At 33.4% G+C, this 14,797-nt stretch overlaps 1 protein-coding gene across 6 annotated transcripts in view; it reads right to left on the reverse strand.

Annotated features, from left to right (window-relative positions):
• The window catches only part of LOC140060149 (signal-induced proliferation-associated 1-like protein 2), a 99,441-nt gene that overhangs the window by 72,129 nt on the left and 12,515 nt on the right, over positions 1-14,797 (reverse strand). For all 6 annotated transcript variants that reach the window (XM_072106241.1, XM_072106240.1, XM_072106239.1 and 3 more), the window contains exons 2-3: positions 6,260-7,543; positions 2,100-2,394 (exon numbers count right to left, since the gene is read on the reverse strand). In XM_072106241.1, coding sequence (XP_071962342.1) covers positions 2,100-2,394; positions 6,260-7,495 — 1,531 coding nt within the window. In that variant the 5' untranslated portion in view covers positions 7,496-7,543. The remainder of the gene's footprint in view (positions 1-2,099; positions 2,395-6,259; positions 7,544-14,797) is intronic.

Raw genomic sequence — 14,797 nt, forward strand, 5'->3', positions numbered from 1 at the left:
TTAAATTTTGAATAAATTCTACATTTCAAAAATAATTTGTTTTTTTTTTAAATAAATAATTTGTTTTATTTCAAACTAGAACAATGTACATATCATTTTTTTTTTAATAAATAGAACAGGAAATGGTAAATTAGCCGAAAAGGGGATTTATGTGATTTTTTCCAATCATTATGTTACAGTCATCATCACAAACCTGTGGTATTATGAAATCAACCACAACAGTTGTGTAGTGTTTGTGTAGATGTGTGTGTACAAGATCCCTAGGGAAGTGTTGTTAAGTTGGAGGAGTGATGATTAAAACTTCATGTACTGCGGGCTATAAAAAGACTGCTTCCGCTACAGAAGAAAATAATTACCAAAGACATTGTTAAGATTATGGACATGCGGATTATTTCGTGTACTGTATCTCATAGCATAATTTATCTAGTAGTGACAAAATCTGTAATAACACAGTGTCACATATGCATCACATGTGACACCTGTATTGTGTTCAGGGTCAGGTAAGATACTAATATGATACAGTACAGGCATCACATGTGATATTATGTGACACTGTAATTACAGAAGTTGCCTATGATACAATAGAAATTAGTATAGAGAACCGATAATCATCTATATTGGAAAGGAATGTTTTGTGGTGTTTTCTTCTTGTTTTGAACATTTGTTACCTTTTATTGTTACATTTTTATATATTTGTAAAACAAGCAAAGAATTAAAAGGATTAATAGAAGATTTGAATTTGTATACATATATATAATTGTGGTTGATCGAAGATACTTTGGTATAAAATCATAAATGTAATGGGAAAAAGTTTGCTCTTTTTAATATGACAGTATTTTCACACAACTCTTGACATTTAAAGTGTTAACTACAAAATGTATGACGTAGTTACTTCGGTCACTGCCTGATTATGCATTGCAACAAAATGTTGCGATTGGAATTTTACTTTATTTTTCCTTTCAAATTTATGATTTGCATCTGTGATTTTATGTAATTTACTAAAACTAAACATATGTTTTTAAATGATCAACTATTTTAAAAGAAACTGCAACTATATTTTATTACTGTACGAATCATGAATATAAAATTACAGAAAATGTCTTTGTTGGCAAAAAAGATAATTTCTGTGTCAAGCTACACACCTCAACAAGACAACGACCTTTATACAACAATTCATTAAACTTCAATTCTGATAACAAACGATTTAAAGATTTATCTACAACTGTGAGTCTCCAGAGTGTATTGTATACAGTAGAATCATTTCTGATTATAAAATTCACAAATATGAAACCCATTATTGACACTAAATAGAATCATCATCAACATCTAATGGCCACTGTATAATAACATCTCAAAAATATAATTCTTTACTTTGAATTATTATCTGGATTCACCTGTTAGAATTTCTTGACAAAGGCAATCAATAACTGAAAGACAACTAAGGTTGCGGTTACACACAAAAGTATGAAGGCACGGATAATGCACTTTTACTATTTGCAGTAGTAGCTAGGTCAGGCCAACTTTACATGGGGACAAAGAAAGGAATCAGAAACACAGTGTCAAATATCAATAGAGTATTCAACTTTGTTTCCAATACATTATGATTTGCTCTATTATAGATATTCTATTAAATGTATTTAAGTTTGGAAGAGAGAGATTCTTGGCACATTATACTAGACAGTACTACTATACAGTAAGACTAAGAGTGTTGCAATAGCATGATCTCGATGGCACAAAAAAGGAAGATGATCAGTGAGACACAGGTCGTAACATGGGTTGAGTGACCTCTGTCTTGATACTGACATTGTAGCTTTGTGGTTAACATGCATGTTTACGAATCCTAAAGACTAGGTTCAACTCACAACCTCAACTTAGTCCGAACTTACAGTATATGACTAGATTCCTCCATAACTTCCTATCTGCAATTGTGACAGCCAGTTCATCTCTTTGCGTACCATTACCAGTATCCATCTCATAATCATAATCTTACACAACTAAAATCTTAAGTTTCTACCTAGCCAGTTTTGCTTAAATGGTTGGCGTATCCATTGTGTTAAATAAAATGAAAGTTTTTTTTTTTAATAATGTATTTATATTACCTTGTCCTTGGAAATATTTCCGATAGTAAAAAGCACCGTAATCAATATGCTCCAATAACGGTCCTCGTGAATAATTCCCTTTATTTCCAATTAAATTCTGTAAGTCTTTACCGCCCTCTACGATTCCACAATGCAGATATCGTCTCATTGATCGACCGGTACGCGCTATGCTCACTTTACGTATCGTCTCTCCACCAATCTCGTTGGTAAAGCAAGGACAACTGAGGACCAATTCGTTTGACTTTCCATCACCATCTTCTAGTTCTTCAATCTCAAGTAAATTTTCCATACTTCCCTGTATTTAAAAGACAAATTAAAGAATTTATTATGAACATTGCAGAGTAGAGACTCTTTATGGAGACATCTTTAAGACCTGTCCACTGACAAGGAGTTTGTCATGGTTTTAAAACATAGTATTTCTCTCCTAGATCACTTCACAGGAATGTATCCCCTTAAAGATGTATTGTCCCCCAAAAACACGAAAAATGAATATTAATTAAATCAGATTTTGAATATGTTATTTTGTAGTTTTAATAAAGTTAATCACTTCTGTAGAAAAAAAAATAAAATAATGTTGTCACTTATAAAATGACAAAATAAATGGTTAAATTTCACCAAAAACCATTGGCTGGCAGCCAATTTGACAATTTTTTGCTTTAAATTGCAGTTTTTTTCAGGTAATACATTTTTTTTCGATCAAATTTTTGGTCAAAGGTGATAATTATTATGTGACATTAAAATGACATATTCAACAAACAAATGAAAAAAAAAAATATTTTTCAGGGGGACAATACATCTTTAATAGGTGTCCCCTGAATAAGAATTATATTGTTTTGTAAAAAGCATATATTGTTCTTTCATTGTACAGGAAAGTGTCCCCTTTTTAGGTGTGTCTCAGGGAGTGATTTTACTATTAAAATGCACATTAAAGACTGTAGTTTTTAACAGTAAGAAATTATTATAGTATTGTTCTAATGCGAATTGACATTCAAAATTTATGCTTCTAACCCAATTTGAAGTATCGGCCTCATTTTCTTTTCTTTTTTTTTTTTTTTTTTTTTTTTTTTTTAGCTAGTATGAGCCTTACTTAAACACCTATAGTCTGTCTGAAACGACCCTGTCTGAAATGGCCCTAACTATTAACTGTCAATAGTCAACAAACAAATAGCAGTGGATCTTAATAAACATAGCATGACAAAGGCTTTGTTTTAATAACATGGGTGTAACTACTATCTATCAGTAAATAACTCTTTTGTATAGTTTTGGCATTTCAAATACATTTTTATTTACCAGTACTATATTGTCCACATTTGTTGTTAATTTTCTTCAAATTATAGTACAGAATTTAAAAATTGTTGGAAAATTTAATAAATACTATGTGATTAGAAAAATTATACATTCAAAACGGCTGTACATTTATCAATATCACATTGCTCAGATGATCTGATGATCATAAAACATATGGACAGAACTTAAGGAAACTCTCGTGTATACTTTCTGAATAAATTGCACAGTATTCAGTACTTTATTTCAATGAAGTACCTGTGTAATAAATCATTTCCTAAAAATTAACTGAAGTACCATTTCATTTCCTTTGATGTTCTCTCTTGTACTCTCACAAACATTCCAAATCATTAGAAAGTCCTTGAACCACTCTGAATAAATATCTGTACTAATTTAATTATCAAAACTGAAACAGCAACTACCTATCTAGTACTGTTTTTCAGTGGTATCAATACTTCTATATTCAGCATAATTACTATAATTATGAAAACTGTAGCTATAATTTAACTTTTTTTGTAATTATTTTGTGTTTTTTCGAGTGATCGTGAAATCAAAATGGTAATATGTTTGGTCTACTAGCGTTCCTGCTCCCAACTAGTCATCCATTTAAAGAAACGTTGATGAAGCAAGCCTACCTGGTGGTGACTATAGAATGGTCCTGACTAAACTTTGGCTTTAGTTGACAGAAAATGAAATATTTTGAGATATACTATACGATGTTTGATTATTATAAATATATAGTGTAATGTTTTTGTGTATATATGCATTAGTTAATTCATAAATACATTTTATATAACATTTAAATATGAAGTCATTATTTCAACATTCATATTAGTTCAACTGTTTGTATAATTACTACTAACATTTATAATAGTCGTGCAGGATAGAATGATAAAGATTGCTAAACTAAACAGATATATTTGTGTAAAAGTCAAATTACAAAGACGAGCGGTAACGGTAAGTGGAAAACAAAAACATAGAATCTATGATTTTTTATGACTATTTACAACAAACGCGGAGTAGACAGGCGGTTAAGTGGAAACACACGCAGGATACAGATTTTATGTGGAATAAGCATGCGATTTTTCGCTTACCTTTACTGTAAATTAAGGGATCATGTAAAAACTATTCTAATGCAACTTCACTTTTACTCTTAGTAAGAGTAAAAGATTTTTTTTTAACAAAGAAAGATAAAGATTGTGTACTACTACTATCAATATTTAATCGGTTCTTGTTTGTGTTTTTGTTTTTTCAAAACGATTAATTTCTGTTGTCAAGAAAATACTGTTTTCATTCATAATATTTGTTGTTAATAATACCAAAAAACTGACTTGCAAATTTCAGGGCTAAAGAAGAATGAGAGGAAAGTATGACAGCTTCCTATGATAAGAAAACAAAGTTAAATAATGTAAAGGAACAATAGTGTAAACAGTTATGTTTCTTGGTAAAACTAACTATTTTTAGTCAAAAGTCAAAATAAAAACCACACTGTATTCATGGCCTTGGTTATTAAAGTTAGAAGTGCGGTTAAATTAAAATTTTAACAAGCCTATGAATCAAATTTTTGGTGGATCAGGCCTACAGTAAAGCCAACAAATGATGTAATATTCTGTTGTGCTTCATTGGCTAGTTCACTTGGTATTGCATCTGAGCAAGACAAACTAACAACAGGACACTGAGCTCGCCCTGCTATTAAGATAGGAACTCATAACAGTCCTTTGATATTATGTCTGGCTGCGAGTGCGACAAAACCAACAGTTGCTGTACTGGGTACATATTCTCTGTGGCATGCAGTGTCTGTTATGGGGCATGGAACTGATCGTGTCGCAGCCACAGATAAACCCTTTGATCTCCAGAGCTCAGCATCCTGTTGTTAGATTGCCTTGATCTAAAGCAAGTAAAGTTGACAGACAGTTCAATCATTGGTACAAAAGATCAGAAACCTATTTTTAGAAAAAATGCTTCGTTGACAGGTGGCACGAATCCATAACGTCCTCGTCCTCACTCTATCATTGTTATAAAAATTCTATTCTATAAACACTACAATTGCATGTATTGTTATTCCCCAGGCACTTCTATTTTTTACAGTTTAACCAAAACAGCCTTAGCCCTGCTAACACCCTGACCCCTACAGCTTAAGAACAATGTATTACGTCCCTTTGAGGTGTGAATTAACGCAGTATTGCTTTAGAGAGTTGCAAAGCCACGCTTCTTCAATAATAACATACATTAATCCTGTGAGTGCATCAGACATATGGTTTATCTATAAGGGCAATATGCTATGGAAGTAATGACATGTTGCCAATGCTCTGAATTTAAATTCTTCGTGTTTATTATAAATATTAATTTATAATTGGATGAGTGCAGAAAGAGCATTATGCAAATTAGATTTTTTGCTATAAAAAATAAATTTATACTGTGTAATCTAATTCTAAATAACAATTTTCTATATGAATAAAAATTGTCTGTTTGTAATGTTTACAGTACTGTAGCCTATTTTAATTGGTCAAATGTTTTCCCCCTACTGACATTAATTGTACTCGGCAGTGGGTTTAAGTGGGACTCAATTCACAACCTCCAGAATACACTTACCAACAGTGGTGTTAAGAGTCTACGAGTGCCACTTACCTGGATAAACCGAAAACAGCTCCTTGCTCTACCCCGGAGAGAGCATTATGGTACAAAGTGCCTAAGCACACCATAATGTATTATTTGTCAACCACACCCTTAGGTGGGCACACCCTCATGTGGGTACACGTACCATCATAATCTGCCTCAGTTCATACATTTAGCCCACCTAGCTAGAGTTAGATTGCAACCCAAAGGGAGCAGTCTATACTGTACTTTTTCAGTAAAATAATTTGTTTTGAACTCACCTGAGGTGTTGCAGTGGAAGCCGCAGAAGCCCCAGTTGCTGTATTTTTCCTCCGTAAGAGTGAATCTCTTTTCCCGATCAAGTCCGATAAATCCACACACATACTTTGCATATCGTAATGAGAGAACGCTTTTCTACCAACTCTAGTATCAACCTCAATTTCACTAATATCACTGCTTCTAGTCCTTTCTGAACTTTCTGATTTAGTACCACGGATTTTCTTAAGAAATGATGATTCTCCGCCAGTTACTGATTTTGATCGTCCTTTAACTTTTTCCCTTTTGAATTGTGCTCTACGTTTTTGTTGTGGACTTAAAACATTTTCAACATCTGGTGCGTCCTTTTCATGTTTAGTAGCGACTTTCTCAACTGGAGTTGCTTGAGGTTTAAAACTTTGCGGTGGGGGAGGGTTCTGTTGTGACTGTGGATGACCTTTGCCTTGTAAAAGTTCTTGAAACGATGGCGGAGCTGGACTCCTTTGGTCATTTTCCGTTTTCAATTCTTGCAACATTTGGAAAAAACTGTCACCACTGTGACTCTGAACATCTATGGAAGAAGTACTCCCATAATCTCTTGCACGCGAGGAAAACAAGTTGACATTTGCGTCGTATCCGTCAATCGTGGAATTGCTTGAACTTTTTCGAATTGGATAAAACAAACTCTTATTTTCAGAACGCGACAAGGCTTTTAAATTAGCTGGGGTCAATGCACTACCGCCATCCCCTTTCTCGTGAATCGCAAGCTTAGGATTTCTCCTAAGGAAAGATGGTGACCCGCGTCTCCGTCTATCATCGGTAAACCTTTCCACTCTCTCTCTTACTGACGGTCTTGGTGTATGACCAGAGTTTCTCAATTCATGGTGTCTTTTGAATTCATTTTTTATAGGTAAATCATCCAACATAACATAATCCAAATTTACTGGTGTTGCTCTGAATTCTCCAGATGACATCATTCTATTATTAGCCTCGTTCCCAGGAGTGTTATCGTTCTGTCGGTTAAGTCTATCTAAGCTTCCACCGTGGACAACTTGAACTTCTGGCCCTGTGCTACTTTTTGACAATGAATTTTCATCGACAGGGTCAACAATAGGTTGTTCATTATCTTTCAAAACAGTGTTGTGATAGTAATCCGCAGCTTTTTGAGCCCTCTGTCGTATCTCATCACGCAGGTATGGGTAATTTTTACGCTCACGGTTCCCGTGCACATATGTAGTTGAACTTTCCGCTCGCCCACTCATAGTCTATAGCATTTTAAACTGAATCATAACATTACATCAAATCTGTACCTGAAAGAAAGTAATAATACAAAATATTTAGCAAAATTTTATTTTAAATGGAAATATCAAATAGAGGTAACTACTCATACATGATTTGATACCATCACACACTTTTACACATTTATAATTCATATCATTGTTAAAGCTCGGCTGACCACGAGTATTTTATAACAAGCTTCGCGATTGGTCAGAACTTACGCTGCCTATCAATTCACAAGGCAGACTCTGGTACTACTGTATAGCTGAATTATTGAACCTTTCAAACTTAATAAATCTATTAAATGTGCTGATCCTCGCAATTTCTGTGTCTACAGTAGTGCAGAGCTTTGAGACTTTTGTTTTGCGCTTTATAAATTTAAAACCAACCATTAGAACATCAGTAATCCTTATACTGTAAATGCGCAACCAATCTACAATACAAGAAGTAGCCATTTGAAGAGTATTACCTGTATAGTTCAACAATACTCTAAAGCACGGCAGTAAGCATATTTATATAACAAAATTTAAATGTTGGAATTTTATATTGTTTTTCAAGATGACAGACAAAAATAAATATAAACTCTTATGTCATGGAATTTTTAAAAATGGTAAAATACCATCAATAATAATTTCCTGTATTTGCTTTATAGAACACTTCACCTTGGTGTTTTAAAACCACAATCTATTATAGTTGTCATCATGCAATAACTATCTACTGTATATAGACGTGCAGTACTTCGTCTGGGGGATATACTGTATACTAAAGCTCTGTCTACACTATCAAACTTTATGTGACAAAAATGTTATGTGCCCATGGACACGATGTCATATCACTACCAAATGTGGGCATATTACTAGCATTTTTGGGCACATTACACTTTTGATAGTTTGATAGTGTAGACAGAGCTTAAAGCGTGGTTCCCACTAGCGACGCAACGCAAGGACGTAACGCAACGCAAGTGAATTGACAAATCACAAGCGATGGCTTATTCGCTTGTGATTGCCAACTGTCTATAACTTCGCTTGTCATTGGTTAAAACACTTGCGTTGCGTTTACGTCCTTGCGTTACGTTCTAGTGGGAACCAAGCAATGGGCTTGTATCTATTGAAAAATCCCAAAACAACGATGTCCTTTGAAAATGGTTTTGGTAGTTTCTTTACTGAAACCGCAATTATGTTATAGCTTAAAATAATGCAGTAAAAAAAACAGTTCAAGAACTGTTCTTTTGCAATAAAAATCAAAGTTTGTGTGTTTTTTTTTGTGTGTGCACCCTAAAAATAACGGTTTAAAGCCTGCTAAAAAGAAAAAGGCAGTATGAAAGAACTCTATGCTATAGTGTACAGCAAAGAATATATATCACAAGAATGAGTAATCCGCGATTTTCCCTGTAACAGTAATATTGTCCATGTGGTAGGGCGCCGCCATAAGTGTGGATGTATCTGGGACGTATACAACTTTTTGTGACGGTTTCACTAATCAAAGGCTAGACCACCGGTAGTATTTTCATGATAAAAAATGTTATCAACTACATGCCAACATCATGTTAAATACTATTTGGATATTTAATTGTTCGTTTTATGCAATTTATTTAGTAAAAACTGCCGTATAAACAGTTTGATTTATCAACCGGGCGCTACGATAGCGTGACCGGGCATGTTGGTGTTTACGCGTTTTCACAAAGGATAGTTTAATAATATTCCTATATTTAACTTGTTTCTGGTAAAACAAATAAATGTTAATGACATTTAACATTTTCTCCTATTAATAACATGTGTTTTATACTAATTTATATCATAAAAACAATACTTAATTTACCGGGCGTACAGTAGTACACGGCAATGGTAAAGAATAGGCCGTTCTGAGTAATATTCGTTGATTTTTGGTGTTGCTGTGTTACTGTAGGCCTTTTTTGTGAACTAACTTAGCATGTTAGTAAATAATTGTCTGCAAAAGTGAATAAACACTAGTTTGTTAATAAATAAATAGTTTACAATTGCAAAAACTATCATCATAATTCTATTTAATGTGACATGTATCATGTCAATTAAATCAAGTCTTATTTAGTATGTATACATCCGCCCTTATGAGGGCGGGAATCACTCACTGGAGCTCTCTGTTACAAATTTTACATGCAAAAATCGCGGAATACTCATTCTTGTGATATATATTCTTTGTGTACAGTAAGAAAGCGGAAAAAAATGTACTTTAGTATTTTTATTCATCCAGTCTCCATACAAATACATTATGATTTAGAAACCAAGAGAGTTACTATTTGTAAACAAGATTCAGTAACTACAACACTACATATGATTTATATCCCTCTTGTAGAAGTACTGTATTTAAGTGTACATTTCAGGAAATAATAAATCAAGAATTTAAGACATGATTCATATGAATGGAATTATATTTCAACAGATTACAAATAAACAAAATTATTATTTCCTTCTTGGTTGGAAATTTATATTTGTGCATATTCATATTTCAAAGTCTGGGTTGCTGGTTCTTTGATTACAGGGCCTACAGTACATGATAAATATTTTGTATAGACTTTCATATGCTGGGATGTACCTAAGAAGGTGGGTGTGGAAAAAATGGGCGGGTAGGAAAAAATGGGCGGGTAGGAAAAAATGGGCGGGTATAGTAGGGTGTTGAACTGTACAGTAGACTGGGGTGAAAGTTTGATGACTCCGTTCACCTCCATCTAGCACCATTCTTAACCATTTCACAAAACATGTCAGCAAAATGTCTCAATGATTTAAAAAGGCATGGACAATTTTCAATTTCATAAACATTTTATTATTAATAATTTGAGACAAATGCATTAAATATGCTGGCATTAAACTACCTTGAAACTATGGCATCAACCCTTATCATTCCTAGTAAAATGTCCATAATAATATCATACTACAATTCCATAACAAAGATTTATAATGTTGCTGGCATCATTTCTTTTCCATATTTTCCATCATTATATATTAGAGTCTAAACTAACAGTTACTAGTCATTGTGTTATTGCAGTATAAATAATAAACATTTATTTTCTACTCACAAAATGTTGTTTTAAAAGCAATTGTGTTACTGCATAAATAAAGCCATCATGTTTTCAAACTGAAACTGTTGTTACACAAAGGGTACAGTACTTTTAAAAAAATACAAACATTTCAAAATTTACTACTTTCTATTCTTATCTCTTATCAGTAACTCCATGTTCCAATTTACTCTCACTCACACACTTTTTGTTTCAATTGATTCTTAATTTTTAGATAATTCTTGTTATCGATTTATTTGTAAACATAAAGCAGTAATTACTTTCTAAAAACTACAAAAGTATTGTAAAATTTTTAAACGGCTAAACAAAAAATAATGTTAGTTTTGAAGGTGATGAAATTGTGTTTTGGTGAAAAGATGGGACACTCAAGTTGACAAAACTCTCTTACTACTTTTGTCACTGTCGGTCAACATTTATTATCTGTGTGAGAATGTAGAACATAGTTTTCACAGTACGAGAAATAGCGTTTGTGACATTGCTTGGCGACAAGATGGTACACGCCACAATCAGGTGTTGAAGTCCAAACTCTACTACTTTTGTCAAAATTAATAAGTGAAAATGTAGAAGTTGTTTCTCAAGACCTCAATGCATAATAAATGTTTAACGAGAAATAGCGCTTGTGCAACATTGGTTGGTACATAACAAGACAGCACAATCTAAACTCTAGACTCTATATTTTTGTCAGAATCAATCATCAGTAGGAAGAACGTAAGCAATTTCTCAGGTAGTTGTTCATCTCAACAACCATGATGCACTACAATACTATATGATGATGGACTGTATTGTAAAGTAGACAGTGATGTACTTATAAACATCATGCTTACAAACCAGTAATGCTCACTGTTAATCCTTTAATGGTCGATTTTAACACTGAATGTCAAAATCGACATGTGTGCATAAATTCTCGGCTTTGTGATCTTTTATTTAATACGAAGATATCAAACACTGTTCTGAAGAAGAAAAACTGTAATCTGGTAATCTTACACGCCATTGTAAATGAGTTTCAACCAGTTTATAAATTCTTGAGGACTAAAAAAGTATTAAATCAACTAAAGTCACAAATGGTTTTCAGCAATTGTACGTTTTTATTAAGAAACTCTCACTAGACGTACTGTAGTGAGCCACAGATATACTGTACAATGGATCTAGCCATGTACTGTTCAATTTGTTTTATTATTAATCAGTATAATAAAAAGATTTTTCATATATCACGTTCACGTGGTCTTTATTGTGTATCAATAAAAAACAAAAAATAATTTATGGCTTAAATTGGGGAGCAAGAAAACAATTATGTGTTGTGAGTAGAATTTAATTTGGCAGAAATGGTAGCGAACAAGCCTAATCATAATTACACAAACTAGTAGTGGTGTTAGTAGTCTATGAGTGCTAGCTTACCTGTATAAACCGACAATAGCCCGTGCGCTCCAGAGGGAAGGCTTTAGATACGAAAGTTCCTAGAACACCCCTGTATTATAATGGACCAGTCCACAACCAAGCCCTCATGTGGGAACGTACCAACGTATCACCGTCATCATTTTCTTTTGTAACATGAGAACATTACGACATATAGGATACCAAGTGTTAACTTTGTTGTAGATTGTACATTACATACTATACAAGTTACCTACTTTATGAACACTGTTTATAATCAACAATCAGTACTGCGAGTGAGTGGCCGAGCGGTTAAGACAGTGGAACCGTAATCACGTAGCCATAACATCGGCAGGGGTTCGAGGCTCACTCACTCCATGGTTCTGGTGGTAGAACGAGGCTTCTCGGATAAGGACTATAAACCGTAGGTCCAGTGTACACAACTTGCTCGTGTGCACTTTAAAGAACCTAGTACATCTTTCGAGACGAGTAGGGGGTTACCCCGGTGTATTAGTACATCAAGGCCACTGATCACCAACTGGGCCCTCTGGGAGATCAGTCTTTGACTGAAGAGGTCACCCAGTATAAAGATAAAACAAACAAAGTCATAAATAAATGCAGTTTGGCCATTTTATTTCCCATTTCAATCCTGATCGGTTCGAGAGTGGATTCTACTCGCTATTGGTCAGACATGTGAGTGAGACATGGACAATAGAATGAAGATAACTTTGGTGATGACATATTTCAAAAAAGGTTTTGGTGTAGTTAGACCTTAGCCTATGACTACTGTATAGACTGATGATGATACCATTTTTATGAAACTACCTACTGTACCAGTAAAAATATTTTTTGTGTGTTATTTTTATGAATGCCAAGACTTAATAACTGACCCTAAAGTCACCTTTTAAAATTAGGTTAGATTAGTTAAATGAAATTGTTTCTTTTGTTATAAAGTTGATATCAATTTCAAGGTTGAGCAGTCCATATTTCTTGGTTAATGATAGAAAAGACCACAAACCTTCAGCCTAGCCTATGGCTTAACCAAAGATTGTATTTTTATCAGTAGGGTGTAGTTTGGGTTTTTTATTTTAACATTCCTGAACCTTCTGCACAGTACAGGTAGCCTAGCCTATGGCTTAAATAATAATAATAATAACCTTATTTGTTGTACTTTTATACCTACATTAACAAGCCTTGAGAAATTGCAATAATATGTACTGTAATACAAATTTTTTTAAATGTATGGGAAAGCAGAGTTGACTTGGAACTACACGAAATTAAAAACTAAATCAACATAGTGTTGGCATTAACTGCTGCTGAAAATTCCAAGAAAAAACTCATAATCATGTGAACATGTGAATGAATATGCAATTTTGTGGCGAAAAAAAAAAATATTTCAAACATAACATCATCATAATATCCAGGTAAGCTTGGCATGAAACACAAAATGTTTTTTATTTAACGATCCTATTGCTGTAATGAAAGTTAGCTGTACTGTAGACGGACCTACTTATATAATTAAATCATTGAGTTTTCTATGATTGAATTAAGTACGCAAATACCAGACAGCTATGCAGGATCATGCAATAATTAGAATTCTACTAAATATATTTGTGATGGCAACTATAGTTAGAAATGTAAACCAAGATTGTTCCGCATCGATTTCCAAAATGGAGGAGGTGCTGTTACGACAATAAACGTCTAATTTCTAAGCTTGATTCAGTTGTAATATTGAGAGAAAAAACTAGGTTTGTTTCACATTGAGCAAAACAGACACGAAATAGGTAATCAATATTATCAACACATCCTGGTGGATATTGTGCGATGAAGCGGACAGTTTCTTCCTATCAATTGTTAACATGTGTGGTGGTGATATTTACAGGAAATCGGTTCAGGTGGAAGGGTTACCAAACAAAGCACATAGAGGCTAGGGGTTTAATTTAGTATTAATAGTAAGGGTTTATTAATGCCTCAATTTAAATGTGATACTAGTTGAGAATGTAAAATGTAGAAAAACTAATACTGTACAGTACTATTGTATACTTGCTTGGGCTAACAAAAAAATATATCAAAAAATGCATTTAGGGATAGAATAAAGTCAATGGGTAGAGAGTCTTTCGCTCTCAGTACATTATGTTACAAAGGTAAAGCTTTTTCTATACTGTGTAGAAGAAATGAAATATAAATCCAGGACATTTTAATATGAGACGTATGCTCACAGACTACACTAATAGTTTTCTTTTTTATTTATGGTGAGGGAGTGGCAAATGTCTAGTGTGCTCTCATACAGTATCTTTTACTTTTACTAATACAGTATTTTCAAATTAAAATTGACAGACAAATTTACCTTCTACTGTAAGTGTAATGTTCATTATTTTAGGACAGCTCTACTGTATGTTTTTTTTTAATTCAAAGGATTTTCATCCCATTCCTGTTTTTTATGTGAAGAGTCTTGAAAATGTGTTCCATGCATGGGAACACCTCTACCCCAACCACACCTCTTTTTCAACCACACCCATTATTGTTAGTATTCTTGTGCAGTAGGCAGAACAATACACAAACAAGCAGTGGTGTTGGTAATGGTAGTCTATTTTATGCTCAGACACCTGGATAAACCAAATAGCCTAATTCATTGAAAACCCCTCTCCACAAATAGAAACTTGTTTATGGTACACATGAAGGTATTGAAACTATTACAAGAAACAGCTTCTTATATTATCCATATCGTTTGATTTGTGATTTTGTTTGTTTGCTAGGAAAGATATTACTAAATCTCTTTAAATCTATCTTCAGCCATGGGCTTTATTCTTGAGATTACTGAAGCCAAGTAACAAAAAAAATGCTTTGTTGATCCACATTATTA

This window comes from Antedon mediterranea, chromosome 10, assembly GCF_964355755.1.
Source record: "Antedon mediterranea chromosome 10, ecAntMedi1.1, whole genome shotgun sequence".
NCBI lineage: Eukaryota > Metazoa > Echinodermata > Crinoidea > Comatulida > Antedonidae > Antedon > Antedon mediterranea.